General features: G+C 40.1%; 1 protein-coding gene across 2 annotated transcripts; it reads right to left on the bottom strand.

Moving 5' to 3' along the window:
• Window positions 1-6,278: 6,278 nt before the first annotated feature.
• Window positions 6,279-23,879, bottom strand: LOC133951483 (SR-related and CTD-associated factor 4-like). 2 transcript variants are annotated; one of them, XM_062385438.1, is made up of 18 exons: window positions 23,651-23,879; window positions 22,167-22,250; window positions 21,125-21,169; window positions 20,833-20,994; window positions 20,622-20,739; window positions 20,361-20,494; window positions 20,124-20,270; window positions 19,953-20,026; window positions 19,253-19,349; window positions 19,031-19,114; window positions 18,759-18,832; window positions 18,335-18,516; window positions 17,886-17,986; window positions 17,685-17,798; window positions 17,435-17,591; window positions 17,248-17,342; window positions 7,489-7,627; window positions 6,279-7,293 (listed from the first exon to the last, which is right to left on the bottom strand). In XM_062385438.1, exons 1-18 carry the CDS (start codon window positions 23,678-23,680, stop codon window positions 6,893-6,895), a joined length of 2,238 nt encoding a protein of 745 aa, XP_062241422.1. In that variant the 5' UTR covers window positions 23,681-23,879; the 3' UTR covers window positions 6,279-6,892. The 2 variants fall into 2 exon arrangements, with proteins under 2 accessions (XP_062241422.1, XP_062241424.1); XM_062385440.1 differs by having other exon boundaries at window positions 6,279-7,290.
• Window positions 23,880-25,281: the final 1,402 nt, after the last annotated feature.

Genomic DNA, 25,281 nt, shown 5'->3' with positions numbered 1-25,281 from the left:
TGAGGCTACTAGAACTTCAACGGAGGCTCAGTGAGACCACAGTGACGGCGAGTCTTGTTCATTCATGGGGAACACTTGTTTATCAGTTTCCAAAAGGTGCTAGCCACAGCCACAAAATAGACTTCTTGACTTTGAGGTGGATGCGAATTCAGTTTTGTAATAATTCATATGAAAACTACGCCTGAAAGTCAAGCTAAAAATCACACCTTGTTTCCAAGGGCTAGTGGAACACAGAGTGCATCAATGTCAGTCTAACATGCAGCTCGGCTAGAAGGGACAGCCTCTGGAACACATCTGGCCACAAACCCTGGCAAAGCACCGAGATGCTTTTCTTTCCAGATTATGCTGATTGTCAGCACATCATGAATTCCTCATGACCTCACTGTCAGATGCTGGAACACGTGGCAGCCTCCAGTCTTCTGCGATTTTGTAATAAGTGAGAAAAATATGCAAGGCTCTTTAAATGAAACTGATATTTTCAAGAAGGGTTTTAAAGATTCGGTCAAATCCCCGTCTTAGCGGCACACGATCCAGAATGAAACGATAGACGTGGACAATGTGACAGATTGTGGAGAACAACGGGATTCCTCTGTTCAACTTTCCAAAGATGGAGGAAGACAGACGGATACAGCAGCACATCAATAGTCCTCTCTAATGGAGACAGATGTCCTGTCAGGAGGAAACAAGGGAGCACCGAGCTCGGGTCTGAAACTCAATACAACATGGATGTAAACAGAAGTTGTCCTTTATCCGTCAGCTTGAGCCGGAGAGGGAACAAAGGCCGCTCAGTGTCACAATGTGATTATAAGAAATGTGTTCTGAGAAATTAATTGGATAACATTATTTCTTGCTTATGACAACATGGAGTCTGTCTCAGTCGGATACAACACAATCTGGTGTTTTGTGCAGAAAGAGAGTTGATTGTCACAAGACAACAACTCTGGCAATCAGTCAGTGGAAACTGCACTGTACAGACCAGACCACACACAGCTGCAGCCTCAGCACTGATGGGAGGGCTGCTCCATTGCAGGATCTGTATGGACGAAGGCCAGACTCCTCCACATCGTTTAGAACAGCGAGGCCAATCCTTTGGTTTCTGCTGTAAACTGAACCCATTTGCATTTTAAGATCATTCAATGGAAATTAATTTCAGCTTTTGTTTCCTGGTATCTACATCTAGATGTGTTTATTAAGAACAAAGACTTGTTTTGGTTTAACACACTCGCCTTCTCTTTGGAGTAGTAGCCAACACTGAAGGGAAGACACTATTTACCTCAACCTCAAAGGAGGCTTTGAAGCTGGAGTCCAATTCACAACGGTGCAGGTGAGTTGGCGTAATTTGTGGGGAGCACTTGTTTACTTATTACTCCCAAGATGGAGGCCACAGACGAGACTGCTTGACTTTGATGTGAATTCTGATTTGGGCTTGTAATAATTCATGGGAAATCCCCGTGTCTGCACTGTTGAAAGTCGAGCTGAGAATCATAAAAAAGAAAAGGCTCTGCTATCTGCGTGAGCTCAGGGTTAAACCCAGCCATTCTTCAGCGGAGCAGAAACACCAGAACGTGTGAGTGACAGATGTTTCTTGTTGTGCAGCTGTTGCCTTTCAGATCGATTGTTTGATCATTGAATCGCTCTGAACGTCTACTCTTGTTTTTAGCCTCGCGTTTCACCTGCGAAGACAGCATTTGATGTTAAAAATGAATAAACCTGGAGACCAGAGAGCTGTCAGGCAAACCAGTTTGAAGCTGGGAAAAACAAAAGGAAAAGTGTTCAAAGGCATTGCACACACATTTGGGCAAAGCCACTATCAGAACCTGGGAATGTCCTGAAGATGAAAGAAGCTGTTGGTGAACCGGGCAACACACAAAACAACAGCAGCGGTAAATGACACAAACCGGGACCTCACCACCGACCTACTAAGGCCCGGACTGAAGGTATCACAATCTTTTATAAAACATCCATCACAAGATGCAAACCACTCATCAGCAGTAAGGATCAGAATTCAAATGTGCAAAAGTAAAGAGTACAGACATGAGCCACAAAAGCTCAGGAACACAAAGGATCTGCTCCTGATCCAACACATACGAGCCAATCTCCTGGAATTGGCAAGGAATCACGAATATTTAGGAATTCACGATGGTATCAGCAGTGAGAAATTCAAAGTCTACAGAAACGTTTTTCTTTTTCTCAGCCAATTTCATCCAAATGGGAGGAACTGAATCACGCAGCAAGACAATGACTCAGAAAACCCAGCCAACACAAGAAGGGGCGGGGGGGAGTGGAAGGTCTGCGACTGGTCAAATCGATCAATGCACCTCAACTCAGTGAAATGTGCATTTCAACCCCCCCGAAGAGGAGAATTGGGGGGGGGGGGGTCAGATCAACAGCCTAACACCTTAAAATATACTGTTTTTTTACAGGATATAAAGCGGGGGAAGCAAATCCATAAGCGAGCGTTGACACTTAGTCAATGACTTCAATGATTTCTCTCTCGGTCAGCTGACCCATTGATCAGGTGATTGTATCAACATCACAAATATTGAGAGGTTAAGATTCATTTCTAGGATTTAATTGAACAACTCAAAACTGGAATCTGTCTTTGACCAGAGCGTCAATTCAGCTTCAAAAAACTGAAACTCAAACACCACTCAAGCCCAAAGTTTGTTCAAATATTTAAACAGCTTGGCCAGTTGGATCTAACTGGACCGTGGAGGAGTATATAGAGACAGAGATGTGGTGATTTAAATGTTAAAGCATAATGGGCAGAATAATGGCACAACAACCCAGCTCTTCATATTTGCCGACTTGTTCTCTCACCCACACGACTATGTAAACCAACACTGGGCTGCAAGTGACTCAACTCTAATCTAACAAGAGATAGAAGAAGTCAAACATCGTGCAGAAACACACAAGTCATTTTGGCATTAACAATTCATAACACAGATTTTTTTACACAAATCCAAACCCCTCTGAGTGATACAGTAGTTAATGGGGAGTGTGTGTTGGTATGAATGGCCTGTGTTGGTGCCGTCACGCTGAGCTCCGTTTGCTATTCAAGCAAAAACACTAGACTGTCTTCAGTATTTACTTTGCGCCGCTTTGCAAATGAATGGAGAGTTATGTGCAAGTAGGATGGAGATGAATAATTCACAAAGAGCACTTACCGGGGTTAAATTATGCGCATGTGAAGAAATCATCTGTGTTTGGTCGTACACTTGGGTGCTAGCATGAGGAACAAAGTCGTGCTCTGTGCAAAAAGCCAACAAATTACCATGTGAATGTGTGGACATTCTTTCATGTGTTGCTACAACAGTGGCTACGCTGCCTCAAGTTGGTCTGACATCGGAGGTCTCTGATGCCGAGTTTAAAGAGTGTGGATGCAAGCCAGGGGCTGGGGGGGGGGGGGGGGCAAGAAGACCAGTTACAACTCGACAAAGACACACACACACACACACAGTGGGAGAGGTCCCTGTGCAGGCATGTCACACAGGTGGGCTCAGGTTTCCACCCTGAGGACACATCACTGAACACCGAGGACATTCTGCTGGATGTCTTCTTCCCGTGGTTCACTCAGGCTGCTGCAGAAGGTCATGACCTCTGCAACCCTGCGAGTCCTCCACAGAGTGATTCACAGCCGTCGTCCACTGCAACAACTGTCCAATTCAACAAGTGTGAACTTAACAAAAGGGTAAAGGTCAAATATATTTTGGCAGAACAGGTGCTGGAGGTATCAATTGAGACAAACAGTGGATATTTGATGCTACACAGAGTTCGTCGATGGAAGATGAGACTGTGTTGCAGCAAAGGTCCAACCAGAATCAACCATCGGTTTTCTAAATGAAGTTTAACACTAATCTCAATAAAGTTCTGAAAATGACAACGACATACTATTAGAGCATCATCTGCACTAATGTTTAATTTTCCCTTCCGCACCAGTTCTTCGCTTTATATTCTAACTCTTACTTTATTTAATAGTGCAAGATACATTTTTCATCTATTAAAATGTCAAAACAAATCTATACTAACAATGTATTATTTTTGCTTTGTATATAGTACTGCTTTCTTTTACAGGTGTTAGTATTGATATCCTCTTTATTACTTTTAACTGCTCTCTGCTGTAACATGTTCCCGGTCCTGGGACTAATGAAGGAGTATCTCATCTTGACAGGATGTCATAGATCACATATCTTTTCTCTGGTGTCCAAACCACCTTAAGGTAAATGCAGACATATGTATATAATGGATTGTTTCGTGGAGCAGGCGGGTCAAACTGGACAAACCACAAACACCAGCTGCTGCCGGAGAGAAAGCTGCACCCTGTGCCTCCGAGCACTCCAATCTACATGTGTCACTTGGAAGGACACATTGCAGAAAAAACAATTAGAGCAAATACTGCCTATAGGAAAACATTAGTCAGCAAAAGTGACTGACCCAGCCCATAATAATGCTGATTTATAAATAAAAGATATACCATTAAAAAAACAGTGGTAACCTGCACAGTACCACCAGTGGAAAGTCACCTCTGCAGCCTCCAGCTCAGGATGAACACCATCACCAGTGGCTTCTGCATGACAGGAGCACAACACTGGTTCGGCGGCAGTGACGCTGCAACAAACTTGACACCTCGAGGTCATTTGAGTTAAAGCAGCCGCACAACACGAGCTCTCGCATTTCGGATGAGTCACCTGCACGCGATCCATCCACCGAGGTGTAAATACAGAGTCTGCACAGAGACACGCGACGAGACCATTTACCGCACCGAGGAGGCTACAGGAGGAGATGACCAGGCAGGCGTGCACACACACACCTCTGGGATCAGGGCAGGGACTCCTCGCTGGAGGCGGTGGGGGGGGGGGGGGGGGGGGGGGGGGTCTCTTTTTCCTCAGGTGCATGTAAATGCAACATCCCGCAACTGCAACCTTGTGCAGGATGCGGCATACAAGTGCAGGGCTATTAGAATGTGTGCACATGCACGGTAACCCCCCGCTGCTGCATGTGCACGCGTCATCCAGCTGCATGACATGTTCTCAACCACCGCACCACCGAGCGGATTGTGATGGCGGACACCGGCTGCACAAAGGCGCAGTTCCTCGGCCTCGACCACCGACCCGTCGCCTCGGTGCAGCCGCGTCCTTCCCCTCATATCAAACTTGTATGATGGAGTGACGCGCTCATGCGTCCCGTCGGCGCTAGGACCACGCAGAGGCGGCATCGGACATGCGAGCTCCCCGGTGTCCCTCCGCTGCCCCAAACGTACCTGTCACCGCCGCTCGCGACTCCCGGCTGCGTCCCCGTCATGTTCCCCACGCTGACCATCCGTGTGTGTGTGCGCGTGAGACCCCCGCCACTGCCTCGTCCACGGACCATGCGTGTTGTTTCCACCGCGCGCGCAGGGGCGGGGTCCGCGGGCCCTGGATACGGCGTGCGACTGGATCACGAGAATGTCACTTATTCTTTCTGGGAGCCAATCAGCTGCTCAGCTCCGGTTCAATAACTGAAAATATTATTATATTATTATTATAAGTAGTAGTAATCGTTTATGTATGCTATATAATTTGTATGTAATCTGCACCCTTAGTCTGAATAATAATCTAAAGGTTATTTGTATTATTATGTGAGCAAACAGATACATTAGTATTAATATGATAATACTTTAATCATCATTATTATGATTATATACAGTTGTTTATTTTATACTATATCTTTTGTATTTTACCTGGACCTTTAGCCTGAATAATAAATTAAAGGTTATTTCTATTATTATTATTGTCTATTTGTGAGTCCCATTATTCTGATCTCCTGCACACATACAGTAATTTCATCAAAACTAAATAGGATCATGATCAAAGCAGCTCTAGTCTTCATCAAAAGAGCCTATCTCTAAAAAAAGGGAAATCATGGGAATGCTTATTATGAAACAGTTGATTTTTTAAGTGACTATTTCTATACGTGTCTGAAAACAGATTATTGAGTAAGGCTGGGTCATGTGGTAAGAAAATGATATCAGGATCTAAATTTCATATCGATTAACATTTTTGCTCCTGAGTGAGGTTTGTGGGTTTGAACCCTTTGTTATGGTCAGAGGACGACAAATGCTACATTGTACAAATCTGAGGTGGATCAATTTTGTGTTATTCTTCCTCATCATTATATAAATAGACATATATTACTTTTTTTTTCTTGCTGTAGATGAAAACCTCATCCACGATATTTCACAAACTCGCAGATATTAATAACATCACATTCATCAACAAAAACAGACACAGCAGATCAAATGGTAGTCCCTCTTTTTTAATATTCACTTCATGTGATTTTTATGTACATCAGAGGTTTGCCATGGTAACAGGCATTACTCCTCCCTCTACTGGCAGGACATGAAATTCCCTGCTTCAAATGAAATCAGACATTTCTGGTAAAGAATTAAATATGAGTGTTTACAAAGCATTATATATTTTCTTTACTAAAAACAAAATACCAAAAAAGGTGTGAATTATAGATTTCATTATCTTTCTTCCGTACACAAAAACTCAGGTGAGGGAATAAGCTCAAAAATACAGATTGGCTTGTTTGTTTGTTTTTAACTTCAAACTATCATTATTACGGATTTTAACTACACAACTTCAAATATACAAAAAAGATATTCAACAGCTACAAGCAAGTACAGTATTTACAGGAGAGTCTCTTCTCTGTTGAACTCAGAGGAGCGGCGACTACATTCAGAACACCCAGTCTTTGTTTTACGTGCTTTGCTTTTAGCTACAAAAAAAGGTTCTGGTGGTGTAAAATAAAGTTTGAACTCATGTTTCTGCTCCACCAGTCGTTCCAATCAGTTACACCACATGTCCCAGAATCTGTCAGCGTCTTCTCCCCGCAGGTTCGAGCCCCACCTCTACCACCGCCCTCTGTGGAAAGGTGGGCCCCCGAATCCTGGCCTCCCGTTGCTGAAGTGCCTCCCTTCCCTGTCGTCCATGCCCTCTGGTCCCATGGAGGGATGTCGAAGGAAAGGAGGCCCACGAGGGGCGAAGGGCATGGGCATTCTGAACCGCTCCTGTGGGAACATCATCTGCGGGGGCATGTGCGGCAGGTTTGGAGGCGAGAGGAACGGTGGCATGCCTGGAGGTGGCTGCATGGGCGGCATGCCCGGCCTTGGACCCTGCATGACTGCCGAGCCAGGATGTGTCATCCCTGGTGCCCCGGGCGAGCCAAGCTGATGGTCACTGCCTGCATCTGACGGAGGGCCTTCTCTTCTAGATTCCATGATGGAGTCCTCCAGAGGTTTTACACTTCCTGCTTGAAGAAGGGAAACGATAAGGTTTTCTACTCCACAGTGGGAAATCAAGTATTGTGACAGACCAGAGGGGACATTGTAAAGAAATACCATTAAGACAAGACTATAGTCCAAAGAGACATTTTATTAAACATGACAGTTTCCAGATATTCCCTTTAGATGAATCTACAGTATTATCTTCTTTATATAAGTCTTACCTGGTGCCAGGTGTTTATGGTCAAACTCAGCGGGGATGAATGGGGCTCCACCCGGAGGCATGCCTGTCGGGGACAGCATGATGGGGGCAGGAAAAGCAGGTGGACTTCTCATGGGTGCTACCTGTTGAACTGCAGGTGCCTGAAAGACACAGAAACACAACAGCATCCAATTAACATTAAAATAAAGCAAACAAGGAAGTCGCCTTGAAGCGGTGAACACAAAGAAGAAACTGTAGAAACATCTTCTGGCTGCACAGCACGAGGCAGCTCCATTTATAACACTTGGAAAAACACTTTTTCATGTTTGAAGAACAAAATGTTAATGTTTCCCCAGGACAGAATTATTGTTCATTATTATACAGAGATTATAAATCAGATTACATTCACACAAAAAAGAAAAACAAGCACAAGGTTGAGGAAGTGCACAGATAAAAAGGGAGACAAACTTTTAATAAGAACAGAACATTTTTATTATTTACATCATATCTGCAACAATCTTGAGTCAGATCATATGAAAAACAGGACCCCCCCCCCCCCCCCCCTTGATGAACATTGTGACATAAATGAGAGAGAGGATGGACTCAATCCCATAAGAACAAACCAGAATCGATGAATGGATATTGCATCAATCCAAAGGACCTACATATCTATACCCATACATTAATTACAGTAACTATGAATTAAAAACTATTGCCCAGTCTGAATCAGAACTACAGGAACCTTTACTGGCCGTGAACTGTTGTTTCAGCAGGACATGTTGAATCCTATCTATTTCATTTAGAATGAACGAACTCCACGTTGAAGTAATTCTGTATAAAAACACGAAATATCAATTTTAGATTCTTGACGGCACCATTGCTTTCAAGTCAACTTATATTTATTGTGATTAAAATTTCAAACTACATCACTGCTTTGTTACTTAACCCCTTGCACACACAGAATACTGCAGGGTTCGAACCAACCCCACAACAGTAACAAAATATGTTTCCTTCACAGCCACACACACTCACATTTAACTGCTGTGTGTAAATAAGTCAAACAAAGTGTATGTCTACCACTGACCAACAGCAGTTTGCAGTTACAGTTGTGTTGTAACATGCTCTAGGTATGTATTGTGAACATCACTGCAACAAACACTATTATAGCCTCAAGGCACTTTAAACACTGTGTGTAGTAGCAACAACACACAGCAGTTAACAGCCACTATAGGACGAGGACGTTTTCCTTCATGGAGGAGAATAATATGCACATTTCGATTTTCAATGGTAGAGAAGCGACTGCTGAAGCGACAGGCTTTTGATATAAATTATTAAACCTAAATTCAAAGGGTGCAAATCACTGCTCTGATAATGCTGAGCTGCATTAATTTCCTACAATACTCCCCAATTATTCAAAATGTTTATTTACAAAATCCTAGAAGCATAAATCACTAGGATTTGACTGATACAACACAAGGGCTTTGTTTAAGGTCAAGGTCGTGACCTGGCCAGTGAAGTGTTAAGTTCCTTCACAATCCCCATTGTCATGTAATAAACACTCAAACATGTGCAACACACACACACAGTAATATAGACACACTGCAATAAAACTACCACTTACTTATATAGAAACTCATACACATAAGATAATCTGCTCACCTATAAACAGACAGAAGTTGTGTATCTGTGATGAAGGTCCAGAACTTTACTCTCATAAACTGCCACTTGACTTTAGTGAGAATCTAAAGGCTAACAATACTTGTATTTATCAATAGCATAAATACAAACTATAAATACTGCCTTGAATGCAACAATCACAGGTGTAAAGTATCAGTGTTACACCTAAACTGAGATGATAATTATTTTATATCACAAGGCTAATACACATCTGACTGTGTCTTCGATAATAATAATCAGATTAAAATATAAAAATGCTTTATAGATATTTAGAATGTGTATTGTTACTACCTAATAAAATGACAAATGATCAGTGTTTGGAAAATAAAGTTTAGAATAGTTATGATTAAACGACTTAAGTACTGTTATGAAATATTTCTAATTAAAACAAGAAACATATGCTACATGTGCTACGAAGCTGCCACTGCAATCTTGAGTAATTCAATTTGATAAGATGTAATTAGTGATGGACATATCATTTACCAATGTATGTTTAGACCTCTGATGCTTTCATTTAATCCAAAGTGCTAATTTCATTTATTTTCAGACATAATTTCGTCATATTACAACCTGCAACTCTAAATCTATAACTAACACAAATCACATTTCCCTACGTGTGTATGATTGCTTTTCACAGTCACTGAGCATATCAAGTCAAAACTCACGGCCTACCAGATGCTGCGAGATGCCAGATGCTTCTCCCTTGATTCTCACTGCTTGATGCCAAAGCTGGAGAAACACTGGCTACAAATCAAGTTCACCCACGAATCTCGTTACAGATAATGAATGAAACAGTTTCCTTTCATAATGTAGCCGACCTCCTGCAGCACGAGGACAACAAACACAAAAAAACATCCCAGTGGATTCATGGGAAAAAAATCTCTACATTGTCAAAATAAATCACCCCCCAGATAGAAAAAAGCTAATTCTATTCATAATTGTTTGTCGCAATATTGACTGTTTACACCTTAAAGCAAATCGCTACAACACTTAGAATATCTTATAGTATTTGATAGTATTAATATTATAAGTGTAATATTTGACAGCTAGAATGTCCAAGGATCTATAATGAGCCATTCAGAAATATTTCTGAACCCAGTGGGCTCTATGTTTACTGCCTGAAATACATACATGTGCAAAATACACACAAATAAATCTACACTGCAAATGGAGGATGTAAGTTTAAATGTGTGTAAATCAAGGACATTACTAAGGGATTGTAGTAATTTGTTCCACATCACAAGAAGTTCAAACACTGTGACTTTTATCTTTCTAGAAACATCAAGTGACCGAAGTGCATGTAAAAAGTATAAATAAAGGCATGAATCCCCACAGAAATCTGAGCTCTGGTAATTGCTCAATAAACCACTGCTAAGTTCAGGTCAGTAAATCAACCAGTGGTTGAAAAGAGGACCACTGTTGTGGATCTTAGAAACTGATCTATTTTTCATACTCAAAAACATAGTAATCCTGAATCACCCAAACCCTGTTCACACCTGATATTGAAATCCATCCGGAGTGATCAGATAACAAGTTGACAGCTGGAACTACAGGTATGAACGCAGCCATCTGCATCCTCAGTTTATACTGGGCCGCATTCCATTCCATTCCTAGGCTCCATGTGTCGGTCACACAGACCCTGAGGCCCTGTGCACCTCTGGTATCATCATCCGTCCTGAGCGATCTCATCAACAGGTCTCCTGTGACCACTTGTGACCGGATCTCACTTCCCCGCTCGACGTGCAAATGAACACAATTTGTGTTAGTTATTTGTGTTTTCACCAGTGTGTTTACAGATGTGTCCGATGACACTATTTGTATGTCTGTGTGTCAGCATAAAAGAGAAAGGAGTCAGGGGGCCACAAACAAATCAGCATGGGTACAGTTCATAGAAAAACTGAACATGACGTTCACACTGCTAAAAGAATGTGGACCAAGGCCCAGACCTCTTCCGAATGTGGTCTGGTGTGATCAGGGTGTGTTCTTATCACAAGTGGACATCTCTACGTACAGGTGTGATAACAGAAACAACATGTCATCACCAGGTGTGTACGGAGCCACAGACACACACGTGTAAACAGACTAAAAAAAACAAAACACAATTTGATCTGCACAAATAGAAGTGACATGTCTTTACAGAGCAGGAAGGTGCAATCCCACTCAGGACACATTTCAATGCCACATGTGAACAAACTGTATGTTGTCCACTTGTCATCAGATCTCTCAGGCTTGAACAGGGCCTCAGTTTCCAAATTGATATTTTGCAGAAATGCCTCATCAGGCCATGATGATGGCGTAATTAGCTCATAAAGTGTCAATTCTATAACTGCCATTAGGGGGCGCCAAAGATGGATATTTTCCAATCCTACACCTATTGGCTTTAAAGTTCCAGTGTGTAAGATTTAGGTGAAAGGGATCTCTTAGCAGAAATTGAATATAAAATAATCCTAGGGATTTTTTCACTAGTGTGTTTCTTATAAATATAAGTGTTATTTTCTTTACCCTAGAATGAGCCCTTTATATTTTAAAAACTTTATATATATATATAAAAAGTTTTTAGGGAGTCTTCCCTATGGAGGCCGCCATGTTTTTTACAGTAGCCCAGACTGGACAAACTAACACCTTTTGAGTTTTTAACTTTAGTCTACAGCAGGTTCTTTCTTGTTTGAAAGGGGAGCTGCAACATGCAACTTCACCACTAGATGTCACCGAACTCTACATACTGAACCTTTAACTTTCACTCTCTTTGCCTCAACCTCATGAAGAAACCAGGCTCAGAGAGGAGTTCACTTTCTCTATCTTAGGTATTGGCCTATTTCTTCGAAAGCTGCCGATCCCAGTTTGTCATTTTACAAAATTGTTAACCTTCAGCAAAATAGAAACAAAAAGATACACAAAATGATTTAACTTCATTACCTTGCAATGGGAGATATAGTGAATCATTTAACTATCTACAGCCTGAGGTCAATCACCGAGCACCTGTCATATATTCTATGGGAATGACCTTTCATGCTGTTTAAGAATTACAGTAAAAACGTATCACTTCAGTTGAAGCATTCCAGTGTTCTGCCCTGAGCCTGCTGTTTTATTCTATCAGCAGAAAAGACAGGATTATAGCAGCTTCTTTTTTGTACTGCAGGTTTATTCCACAGAGTAAAACCCTTCCAGAAGGGCAGAGTCTTTGATCATGAGCCTGATGGGGATCAGCTCAAGGCTGTCACTCTTCAATATAATGGCTTTGCTCTTTATTTATACCTGCTACTTGTAAAACATGTAAGAAGACAGTAATGAAGCAGCTCTACGATAACACGACCTTGATATTGAGTGAAGAAAGTGACATGTGAAAATTCAGAAGGTCTTTATCATTATGAATGAGCCCTTCATTACCTTTCAGCCATTCCACAGTTTCATCCAAGAGCAGAAATCCCAATATCCAAAGATGATTTCTATAACACTCACCTTTGTGAGGACTCATGTGAGTTTGACGTTCTCCAGACTGGGATAAAGACCACTGTTGTATTGTGTGAAGCTTACTGAAGAATTCTTCTCTTCCCTTGAAATGTCTTTTCACAGGAAAATTACTGAAAGTAGAAGACTGCTCAGATTTGACATTTTAATTCATGATGCGTGAACAACCTGAACCTTATCAGCACACGTAAGGAGGCTCCAGAGGATTAAGAATCAGACCGTTGATTTCTACAACACCCAGAATATAAATCTTTTTCATGCATGTAAACATGTTTTAAAATGTAAGGACGACAAAAAGTCCTTTATCTCTCCTGTCTTGTGCACATTTAGATTCTATATCTCTATTTTAAGCACAGGCACAAAGATTAGTAACAACGCAAACCTTTGTGAAAACAGAACGTTAAGTGCAATTACTGTGACATAGTAATTGATTAGAATAGTTTTGTTTATTTCAATTATGTAAATTTAAACATACAATATTTTTTGGAGCATAAACGCACTTTTAACCTAAAAACATCGAGACCATTTCCATCAGAATTTATGAATCTGCCAGGTTAATTTAATTTAATTTTGTTGATTTAGTAATTTTATATATAAAAAATGCATCAGCCATAATGTTCAAATCACTGACAGCGAGTGAACAGTCACATTTAAAGTTGTGTTGGAACCAGGAAGAAGTAGAGTGTAAGGATCTGAGCATCTCTCATGAAGGCTAAATTGAGCTGGTTGCATGACTGAGTCCAGGCATCACAATAGCAACAGCAAGTCCTCTGGGTGTAGGTAACCCAGCAGTGGTCCGTGCCTACAAAGTCGTACAAGGTCTGCAGACTGTTGAACCAGCGACAGGGTCATTGACGCCCAAGGTTCTTTTCTTGCCCAGTAAGGACTGCTGTGGGGCTGCATAGACTCACAGTGCTCATCCCAGAGTTCCAATGCCGACCGATGTCAACTACCATTTACACCTTCAGTAGGCATTTGAGCATCAAAACTGGACCATTGGGCAGTGGAAGACTGATAAATCCTAATTTATATAACATGGATGGCCTGGTGCACATGCATTGTTTACCTGGGGGAAGAGATGGCATCTGGATGCACCATTGGAAGAAGGCAAACCGGTGTAGACATTGTGCTGGTTCAAGCGAATGTTCTGCTAGGAAACCTCGGGCCCTAACATTCATGTGGAGTTTATTTGACCCACATCAGCTACTTAAACATTGTTTCAGACCAGATAAACCACTTCCTGTCCTGCACACCACTGCAATTCAGGAACATTACAAAGAGCTCAAGGTGTTCACTTGGCCTTTAAGTTCCCTTGTTCTCACACAAATTGAGCACAAGTGGAATGCACAGAAAGGATAACCCCCCATCAATGGAGGACCCACCTTGCAACTTACAAGACCTGAAGGACCTGATGCTAATGTCTTGGTGCCAGATACCGGAGGACATCTTCCACAGTCTTGTGAAGTCCATGCCACAACCCGTCAGAGCTGTTTCGGTTGCACAAGGACGTCCAACACAATGTCAGGCAAGTGGTTTGAATGTTTTGGCTGAAAGTGAAAACACTCGCTCTGAGAGATTGATTTCTATTTAATGTTAAATGTTTACAATACTATTTATTATACTAAATAGCCTATGGTTTTTTTTTATGTACAACAGGTAAATTGCATACAGGCCATATCTGCGATCTCTGAAGTTTCACCTTTGTTTTTTTTACAAGGAGTTTATAAATTAAAAAGGGCTGCCATTACATTTTTGTTGCTCTATCAATATCCATGGGAAATTGAAAAATACACTACCAAACATGTACCCTGGAATACAGATATCATGGATCAAGTACATGCAATAAGTGGATTTAAATAATCAGACCCTTCAATGAAGCCAATCTCTTACAAATGGGCATTATAAAGAGTATTATGGCCGAGATGCCAGGAGTAATGTTTGGCAAGAGATAAGGCAATGGAAGATATTATGTCACCTCAGTCCCTTGGCCTTGTGGTGAACAACTGAGCGATGGTATCAAAGAAATTAAAGCTCAGTCCTTTAAACTCAGGTGAAGCAAATAAACGGAACCACAATATCGGGGCAACGTGAATATTTTAACATGTAAATGGAGCATTCAGATTAACTCAGAAGTAAATATGGACTATAGGAAATTATATGAGATGTTATTTTGTAAGCTACACAGTACTACAGGTTAAAAAAGTGACTAAAGCTCTGTCAACCCAGTGCGTTAAACCAACATTGAACAATTCATTTCCTCTACATGTTCATCTGGCGACATTTAGCAATGTTTCTTTCTTGACACATTTGACTTACATCAGCTGCTCTTGAAGATAACAATACATGAAACTTTTAGCACAACGCACACGGACCAAATCCCATTATTTGACACATGTATAGAAAGAGGAGCCGGAGAAAGAGCTGTAACTGCGATTTACAGATCCAGGCAGTAAATGTGATAAAGTTAAAGCTTTCTTTGACAGTTGATGCGCATTGATGTTGGAAAAAGGAAAGGGACATGTCCTGACAGGTACATGTGCCCATACGTCAGTGGTGTGAGCTAGCATGTAGACAACAGCAGAAAACCGGTGTGGGTGCGTTTCATGTCAAAAATGGTTTGAGCAACAAGTGTCAGTTGGCAGCCTTCAATACTCAACTTATTTGTACAGCAAATTAACTGAAGACATATCAATACTATCCAAGTATCAAAACCTATGGTAAACTAATCTGACTGGCCATTAAGACTTGAAAAGCACAAGATAAATACAGACCATTAATCTTGAAATAAGCAAATGTTTATCTGCTCAGGCAGAGGTACACATGAAGATGTAGTGTTGAGTTAACTAGTCCAATGTTGCCTGTTTTTTGTGAAACAACTTGCAATATGTATGTACAAAACAAATTTTTCCTTGAGTGTTGGAGCAGCAATATTCAAAGTAAAACATCAGTTCAAAGTTCAAGCGCCTTTGACCCAATGCTGCTCAATGAGGAGCAAACATGACCCAGCTGTGCAGGCACTTGGACACAAACTCATTTGGACACACACACATTTGGAAGATAAATCAGCTATAAGCTCAAATGCTCTGAATCTAGTCCACAAATGAAAATAAAAAGGACTACGTGAGTTTTTTTCAGAATTATTCAATGAATGATAAACATTCAACTGCTGCGCTGAAACCTACCGTATGCACAGTGAGTTTAAAACAGAGACAAAATATATGGTCCTCCTCTTAATGTAAGCTTTATAGAAGTGGTAGGTGTGATACGAACAATGACACTAGCATAGTTTTATTAAGTAACATTTCCCTTAACTTAAAAAATTGCTTTTCTTCTCCAGTTTTCATAACAGTTGTCTGGTTTAACGCCACGTTTAGCACACGGGTGCTGTCGGCTTACCTTGTCACGCTTCTTCAATTTGAGCTTTACGTCCCACCAGCAGCCTACAGTCGACCTCATGACGTGTAAGAAACTGTAACTCCAGTGGAGGCTTGGCCGACCTGCTATGTTTGGTAGGTTGCACGCAGTAGAGCTCCATCATGTTTTATTTAAGCTAGTGCATCGACCATTTATTCAGCACATGGTCATTAGAAGACAAAAAGTAAAAAAAAAAAAGCTTCCCTCTACACATACCACAGTAATTGATGTTTTCGTATTACCCACTTTATTTGAATATGTTAAACTGCACAATACAAGACTTGTGAGTGAAGATGCAAATGTGTTGTAAAGAAAGAGGAGGAAAAGATAAGCACTGTAATTCAATTCCAATCGGCAGAGGAGCTTATCTGAATTGTGGATAAAAATCACCAAAACTACACTTATCTGTTTATTTGGTGACACTGAAACCAATCTTGTTCAAGACATTATGGCGACTCCTTTATCGCTCTTTTCATAAAAAGTTTATTTTCAGCACTATAAAATCCTATCCCGCATCTGTTGCACACTAACTGATGTTTTCTAGAGGCAGACCACTCTTATGCATTTAACCATTAGAGGCTGCTTGTCCTTGTTGGGAAGGTTACTATAGTTGAGCTCAGCGTTCAAGGCAAAGTAAAGATAACACAATGAGAAGAATTTAATGCTCATGAACTAGCTACTGAAGAAGTTTCTTTCAGCACCAAATGATTGTAATTATAATCCTCTAGAGAATTGAATGACAAATATTACTTTTATTCATGTTGGGTTTAAATAATAAATCTGAAATAAATTATACACTGAATTTAACCTTTTAATACCACATCATAATCGAATCAATTATATGTATCTCTCTTTTATGTTTAAGGTAGTAAATAAATCAAATAATTAACATTACAAAAATAACACATACCATTGCATAGCTTTTCAAGCCATATCAAATGAATGCAACAGTCTGTAGTGATTCCCTGCCTTAGTACTATGAAAGTTTCAACTTTAATTTGAAAGATTTAATAATTTAAATGGGTAATTTCTTCAAATTTAAACTGTTTTTATAAAGATTAGAGGATTTTTTTTTCAGATAAGCTCTACTACACATATGCAACAATTTGTTTTCCTTATGTCCTCCACAAGAAGAGCAGTGACCAACACCACAAGCAGTAAACCAATAAAACATCACATGTGATATTAATAAGAATGTGTTTAAAGACAGTATTAGCAGTACCTGAATGTGAGCAGTGACCATTCCATCTGCTGGCACACTCTCCAATGCTCCATTTACAGCCGCCGGCGTACTGAGGTCCTTGGCATTAGTCCACTCTATGCATAGAGGAAATTGACAAGACAACATCAGGAAAACTGGATGCGGCAGGTGAATCTTGACCACACTAAAGAAATAGTTACGCATTTACCTGGATTCAGTGTCTCTGGGTCCAGCATGCCCCCCTCTCGGTAGATCTCCAACTCATCGACTTTGGCTTTGCTCCAGGGAATGTAGGTAACCCCCCGTTCCACATCCCATAACTTTTTGTGTGCTGATTTTATACCTTTGTTCAAAGCCCAAGCAATCTAGGAAATAATGACAAATCCAAATACATTATACTGAACCGACACATGGAAGATTAGTGGAGATAAAAATAATATGAGAAAGAGACAATGTACCTTAACTGGTTTCTGATTGACTTTGTATGACCCCTTACTGAGCTTGTTCAAAGCTGTATTGGCATCTTGTCTGTGAACCATAACAATATAGGCACAACCTCTCGGGGGAATCATCTGGAGCAAAAACAGTTAGATAGGAAACAACATGAGCTTTAGATCATAGAGGCCTAAATTATCTTGATGTGAATAATCTAAACTTACATTGATGGACTCAATCTGACCAAACTCTTCCAAAAGGCACATCACATCAGACTGCTGGGTCTTCTTGTCTAGTTGTCCAACCCAAAGTGTGGTACTACAAACTATAAGCAAAGGATTAGGGTTTAAAGGGTTTACATTTTTACTTCACAAGATAACACCGAAGAGACAAATCCAGTGAATGTCTTACAAAGTTACTGTGTTTCGATAGAAAATCTCCTTTTGTTTCTATAATACTGCCGCAGCTCTACAAGGAACAATAGCCAAAAGGCCAGGATTAATGTGCAGTTTTTTAATAAAGCTCAAAAAAGCTGGTGAGTTGTTTGGTCAGAAAATAATCATGTAAAATTCAAGGGTAAGTTATATAGAGCCTTGTAAGTGGCAAGTGTTTGTTACAGGCAGATGCACAGAAATGTAGTTTAAAATAATATATTTATATTCAATGAACATACCGCTGAGTGTCTGGCTTTTTATGGTGGGAAGACCTTTCTGCCTGCGCTCCCTGTCCTTCTCTCTTTCGTTCCTGTCTTGAGAACGGGATCTCACCCGCTGTTCTCTGGAGCGAGAATGAGAGCGTCTGTGCCTTGACCTTCTTGAGCGGGATGTAGATCTTGATCTTCTTCTCCTGGGGGATCTGAAACACACAGTTCAACAGGATGTCACCATGTTGCAATTCCAAAAAGAGAAGCCATCTCTCAAAGTCCGTGAAAGCAGCTGAGTGGGTCAGTGCCTGCCCTTTACAACATGCTACATGCTCTCTGCCATGTAATTTACCCAAAGGCACATCATAAAATTATGTCTTAGCATAGTATTAGGATTTGGTTAGTATTACACATGCCCCCAGCAAACATGAAAACATCAAACTGAAACTCTTACCTGGAACCAGATCTTCCGCCGAAGCCCCTCTGTCTACCCTCTCGCCTCATATTCGGGTCTTCTCTTGAATTTCGCTATTGACAATGATGACATGACAAGTTAATTTCCCCCCAAAAATGAAGCACAGGATTCCAAGTTCCAAAAGGTTCATACCATGGGTCTCAAATTAAAATGTCACATGACAGAAACGTCACCGCATTGTCAGTTTTATGAACAAGAAAATGCCAGGACACATTCAATCAAATGAAACTAAATTGTGTTTGAGGATTTACCCTTGATTGGGAATAACCCTCGTCTATGGAATGGTATCCATCTTCCAACATATGATATTCGCCATGACTCATTCCTCGATCATGCTGCGAGATCACAAAGAAACAGCCACAAAAAGAAGATATAAAAGAGGAAAACTGATCACTCAACATCTGCAGACAGTATGCTGGTGCTAAACACAAGGGTTGTTATAGTAGTTTTATGAAGTAGTTATAACTGGATACCTCGATACCGTCGGTCTGTCCCATCATATGTGGATAAACATTCTCTGTGTTGGACATCTGACCAGGGAACTGGTTAAAAACCTTTTCAGTTATGTATCTGTCATGAGAAAACACACAAACAATGAGTGTGGGTATTATGAATCTACAAATACAGTGGAAAACAAAAGCAACCACCAAAATTGTGAAATGTAATTGTTCATCATGGCAGATATAGTTAAAGTTAAAGCAAGAAACGTGCAGATAAGTTTAATATAATTTATAACCATCTGCGGATTCAATTTCCACAACCTTGGAGTGAATTCCAGCTAAGTGGCAAAGCTTACCAGGACATTGTAAGATAACTGAGGAACAAATAGGTTCAGATTCACTGGAGCTTTCTCTGACATACCAATTTCTACATAACAGGCATAACTTATCCACAAAATGTTTGTGTCTTGCCATCATTCTACACAGAATATCGTGAGGTGAACAAAGGAAAACAAATTAAATAAAACACATTTTCAGTGCGAGCGGACTGGAACCAAAAGTAAACAAGATATTTTATTTAATTCGTCTGGTGCACTGGTGACATATGTGCCACATGCTTTGAAGTGTCAGTCTACAAACTAAGCTGTCTTGCCATCATTGCTAACAAATACATATACAGCATATAAATGAGAAAAGTGATGAAAAAAAATCTTTAAAAAAACATTAAACTTACTGGGACTGGGAACTCAGTTCTTTGGGAGCTATATCCTCAGGTTCATCATCATAGTCAAAACGATCAAGGAGTTTCTGAGGAATAATATCAAATATACAGTGATGTTAGCTAGGAAAGTCTATCGATAATATCTAAAGCGAATTTTGTAGAGACACTGCGCGATGCAATTACCTCAGCCAACGAGCTTTTCTTTTCTGGGTGTGCACTGTACGGATTGAGCTGGGCCACAGGGATTTGGACAGGGTCTGGTACGTTGTTTGCTATGGCAGCCCCACGGGTCTTATCTGCCTGCTGGAAGTTCTGGAGCATTCTCTGCAGCTAGAATTCACAATTTAAAGCATTTTGGTGACACATTTGTACACATGTATAATAGATCTGGTGGAAGAGATACAATAATGAATTACTTACCTCCTGCCCATGGGGGGACTGAAACAGCTGTGCCACAGCAGCTAAGGCATCAGGAGTGGGTAGATGGGGCACAGCAGGCAAAGCTGAGGCAAGGGTGATAGGAGGCTGGATCTCTGGTTGGGGGTCAGCGGGAACTGTTCGTATACAAGACAAAAGTGTCAATTCATCAAATAGTGGAGAAATAAAAACATCAATTTACGCAGGCGTATTGTTAAAAACTCTCAAATTCTTGCGCAAAGAGAATTAAATTAATTTCTCTACCTTTCAGTACAAGAGGAGCTAGAATTGGTTCGTTAGCCATATCCATCAGAGGCTGAATAATGTCCATATCAAACACACCGTTCTTCTGCCACAGGTTCAGGACACGGAGAATTTTGGTCTAATTTATGAAAAAATGTAAACAATCAAACTCGTTAGACAACACCATCCAAAGTTAAAATATAAAATACCAAAACCACAATATCAACAGTACCTTATCATCCTCTGGGCAGCGGTAAAGATTTTGGAAGGTATCTTGGAAGTTTTTCAAGAATCTGGCCGCAAAAACATCCTTGTCAACCCCAAACTGATGCCGTGACTGTCGAACAATGGAATCAACCACATATAGACCAGGGACTTTCAAATCTGGCTTGCACTGGTGGAAACAAACAGAAAATAACAAAACAATTTATATAGTCATATTGTCTCACCACATACTGGATTTGTCAAGTACATTAAAATGTTCGATGAGGTGTGCAGAAAGAAAGAAGCTCTATAGCACTAACCTTCTTGATGAACTTCTCAACAATCTGGACAACGTGTTTGTAAAACTAATGAAAAACAGAATACATTATCAGTCACAGCATAATACTTCAATCATACAAGGTTATCTAATTCACTACACAGTGAAAGGACTGCTCTAATAAGTCAATTAAGATTACCCATTCTGGCATCACATGATTAAACTGTCATATTTAATTTCTAAATATTTCAGAAACCCCAGATTTAATCAGTACGGTTCAGTTTCAGGATGCCACTGGATATATTACATCTCAAAATAGAGATCAGTTTGAAAGACAGCCAAAGCATGATTTAAACTCTGAAATTTGACTTGACTAATATATCTCCACAGCCTGGACTGATCAAATTAAATCTATTGTGTTGTATAATGTTGCTATGTTTCAAGTGTTCTTCAAGCTTTTCAGTGTGGCTCTCTGTGTGTGAGTGGTACCAAAAACCTTCTCTGCAAACAAATGATTGAAATATTAAATTCATACATTTAATTTAGAAAAACTGAGACTTCTTAATTTGACCTTTGTATTCACCAGTTTGAGTGCCACAAAGAATATGAGCCAAACAACTCAATGGAAGTATTTCTAAATTATAAAGCTTTCCATAGGTTTTAGAAATTAAACGATACTGTTAAACTGATTGAAAAGCAGGGACACACCATACAAATAAAAAAAATAGACCAAAATGTCTGCAGCAAATTCAAATTAAAGAATCCAAGAGTTTTATTTCCACTACAGTGCACAGAACATCCAAACACACATCTGAGCTTAAGGGGCTGATTGACAGATGCTTATCTCCCAGTAAAAACAAAACTGTCACATGCAACAATACACACAATAAAGGTGAGTATAGATAAATGAGTAAAAATTAGATTTACTGTCTTACCACCACACATAGTGGGTCATATCCTAAGTCATAAAGATCTGAGTATTAAATTTAATTATAAAACAGCAAATCCCCAAAGTCTAGAGAAAACCACTTGAATGAGCCACTGCTTAAAATGATGAAAAATCCTGATAACAGCATTGACTTTACCTTGATAGCTTTGATGGCTGATTTAGTTACAGACATCATTTTAGCTCGGGATATCGGGGGCTTCATGTCGATCATGGAGAACAACTGATGGGTTTAAAAAGAAAGAACAAAGAATCATATCCAGTCTTTTGAGGGAATTAATACTAATGTAAAATAAAACGGGAAAAGATCCTGTGTTCTGCTTTATACAATAAATAAAATGGCAGCAAAGAAACCACTTAGAGTTACAGCAGGATAAAGCCCCTTTTCCACTAGCAGATAACAAAACATTTACTAAAAGTAAAAATGCTCCCGTGAAGTGGAGAAAACAAATGTCCTGAACGCAAGTTTGCCTTGATCAAATGTTGATTTTCCAAGTAGACTACTTCTAATGGGAAAATATTCTGTCCCCTTTCTAACAATATTTTTGTACAATATTGTTTTTTTACAGGAAATTCAAGTTGTGAGCTCTACAGACAACACAACCGTTTTTGAATTAGCTCATGAAAGATTCAGAATTTATCACAGTCACACTGTAAAAATCATAATCTACAAGAGGAAGGTGGACATTTACAGTGTCTGTGAGCAATACAAAAAAAATCAAATATATCTCAATATCATTTTAACCAAAAACAACATAATAACAGACCAATATATGAATGTGTATAAAATGTGTCAACACCGGGAGGAGGTTTATCACAAAGTACTCACTTCAGATCACGTTTTGCTGTTATAAATAACATTGTGATATTATTGCTGTGGTTATTAATTATTTCACTAATATGAGAAAATGTTAAAAGGAATTTCCTCAGTATCTGTCTATCCATCTTCTATTAATGATTAACATCTGAGAATATAAGAGATATCTGATCCTAAATAGTCAGGTTTCACAGGAATGTGCAGAAATGAGAAATAAGATTAGCGCGTTGTCAAATGACAGTAATCCCCCCTCCCCCCACACATGTAGTCAACAACAGAGCAAGGTGCAATGACAGCTTCCTCACGTGCAAACCAGTATTTACATAACAATCCACAATCACAACATGCTATTTAAACAATTGCGACCGAAACTCCACCAAACAAACAAACACTAGTTAAATGGACGTTAGCGCAACTGTAATGTGTAACAAAATAACAGCCCCACACGTAAAGAACGCAAGACTGTGCGTGTAGCGTTAAACACACACTGGTGTTGTCCTGTGTGTTTGTGTTATCTTTCAAGGTTGTGTACGTTAAAAGGTTAAACTGGGAAACACGCACGGGCCTTGCGTGTGTTCGAGCGATGGTAGCTAACGGCTATCTAATCCAACCGAGCCTTGTTTTACGTTGAAAGCGAAACCTCGGAGTCAACCGAGCTAACGTCGACAAATACGAACAAATTCAGCAGTTATTGTTGAAATGTAGATTTTGTTCGCGTTAATACAACATTAGCTAAACCGACGAATGACGTTTAGCATCGATTTTGACGTCGCTACGCGGGGCGCTTTAGCGCGAACACACTTTACCTCCATGTTGAACGCGTTCACTGCCTCCATGGCGGCTTGTCTCGTCGTAAACCAGCTTGAAGAACGTGCGTGTGTTGTTCCTCTACCTGATCAAACCTGTGTCGAGTCGCGAAGCTAAAGACAAAATGAAGCGGTTTCGTGGAAACACTCAGAACTAACGTCGAGGCGGCCGCGCAGCTAGCCCTGCTAAGCTAATAGCTTCTTCTGCTAGTATGGAGGCTCCACCCCGTGCGCCACTATGCCGTCCGTTGCGTTGGCTTGTGACGTCATGACGCAGGGCTGACTTCACGCTTATATAAATATATATTCTTTGGTTATTTTTTTTATACCTTTACTTTTTTCAGTCAAATTTAAAATATCAGAAATTAAAACCACAGGATTAAACTCAAAATACAGTTTAATAAATTAAAAAATATGAAGGTAGGGCTTTGACGAAATGATTGTCATATATGATTTTATTGTTATCATTTTTAAACCATTTAAATCCACTGATATAATGATATTATCCTAGCATGATAACAATAACACTTACAAAGAGCAATGAAGTTTTGTTTCTCAAGAATATACAGTCTGACATTTGAATAAGAATTAAAAAAGATTAAAATAGGGGTGAAAAAAACTTGGTCATCCTCTGAGAAGTGTCTTGGTTTTCAAACCTATGTCCAAGACGACATTCAGAAATCAAGGAATATCTGGGACACAGAGGGAGATAGAGCGGACTCTGTGTGTACCTCTATTTAGAAGCAGCAGCACTGGGGAAGAGGTTTGGGTTAAAGCTGGGTTAAAGTACAAATGTCTTCTTGGAATATAAGGTGTCTCATCAGACCCACTCATAACAGGATACTCTGAGCACCACCTTGTTTTCCTTGGTTGTTCTCTCACTCACTGCCTCATCCACTCAAACACAGTCAGCCCATCTGAGCGGATGGGAAGCAGCTGGAGTCAGATGAACACATGCAGGTGAGAGCTGGAGGAGCTTTTCTTAATTCTTGTGGAAATACTCAAGATCAACTTTCTTTTTTCTCCACAAAACAAGTTTTTTGTTATTTCATTTAAATTTCCCCTGCTGCCTTTATGGAACAAGACATCGTCTCCCTCCCAGAAGATGGCTGCAACAGAGAACTCCAACAACTCTGTTTCTTATGAGTATGAATACTATTATGATTACCTCGACCCTGTGATTGTGGATCAGAGCAAGCTGAAATACAACAAATGTAAGTTTTCATGTTTTATAATTTGCATTTCTCTTCTTGTGCAGCAGGGATGTATCTGTAATTGTCCACTTCCCTTTCAGACTCGATTGTGATCATTTTTTGGGTATTTCTGGCGGCTTTCGTGGGACTCCTCTTTGTCTGTTTGAATCTAATATCTAGCACTGGAAACATACAAATGTAAGTGTGGTGCATCACCTTTCATCATCATATTAAATGTTAAAATGTAAAGTTAAAACGTATGTATACTGGATAATAAAATCTGAGGAATAGAGCCACACATCTTGACTTTTAAACGTTTCCTTCTGCAGGAGTCACAGATCCAGAGTCAATAGAAGCCGCAGAATATCATCCGCATGAGCTGAGGCTGAATCTGAATGAAGGCATTTTTATGGATATGAGCTAAAATCGTAGAAATTG

The sequence above is a fragment of the Platichthys flesus genome, chromosome 4 (genome assembly GCF_949316205.1).
Source record: "Platichthys flesus chromosome 4, fPlaFle2.1, whole genome shotgun sequence".
NCBI lineage: Eukaryota > Metazoa > Chordata > Actinopteri > Pleuronectiformes > Pleuronectidae > Platichthys > Platichthys flesus.
The sequence above is the reverse complement of the archived record's forward strand: the minus strand, read 5'-3'. Positions and strand labels throughout refer to the sequence as shown.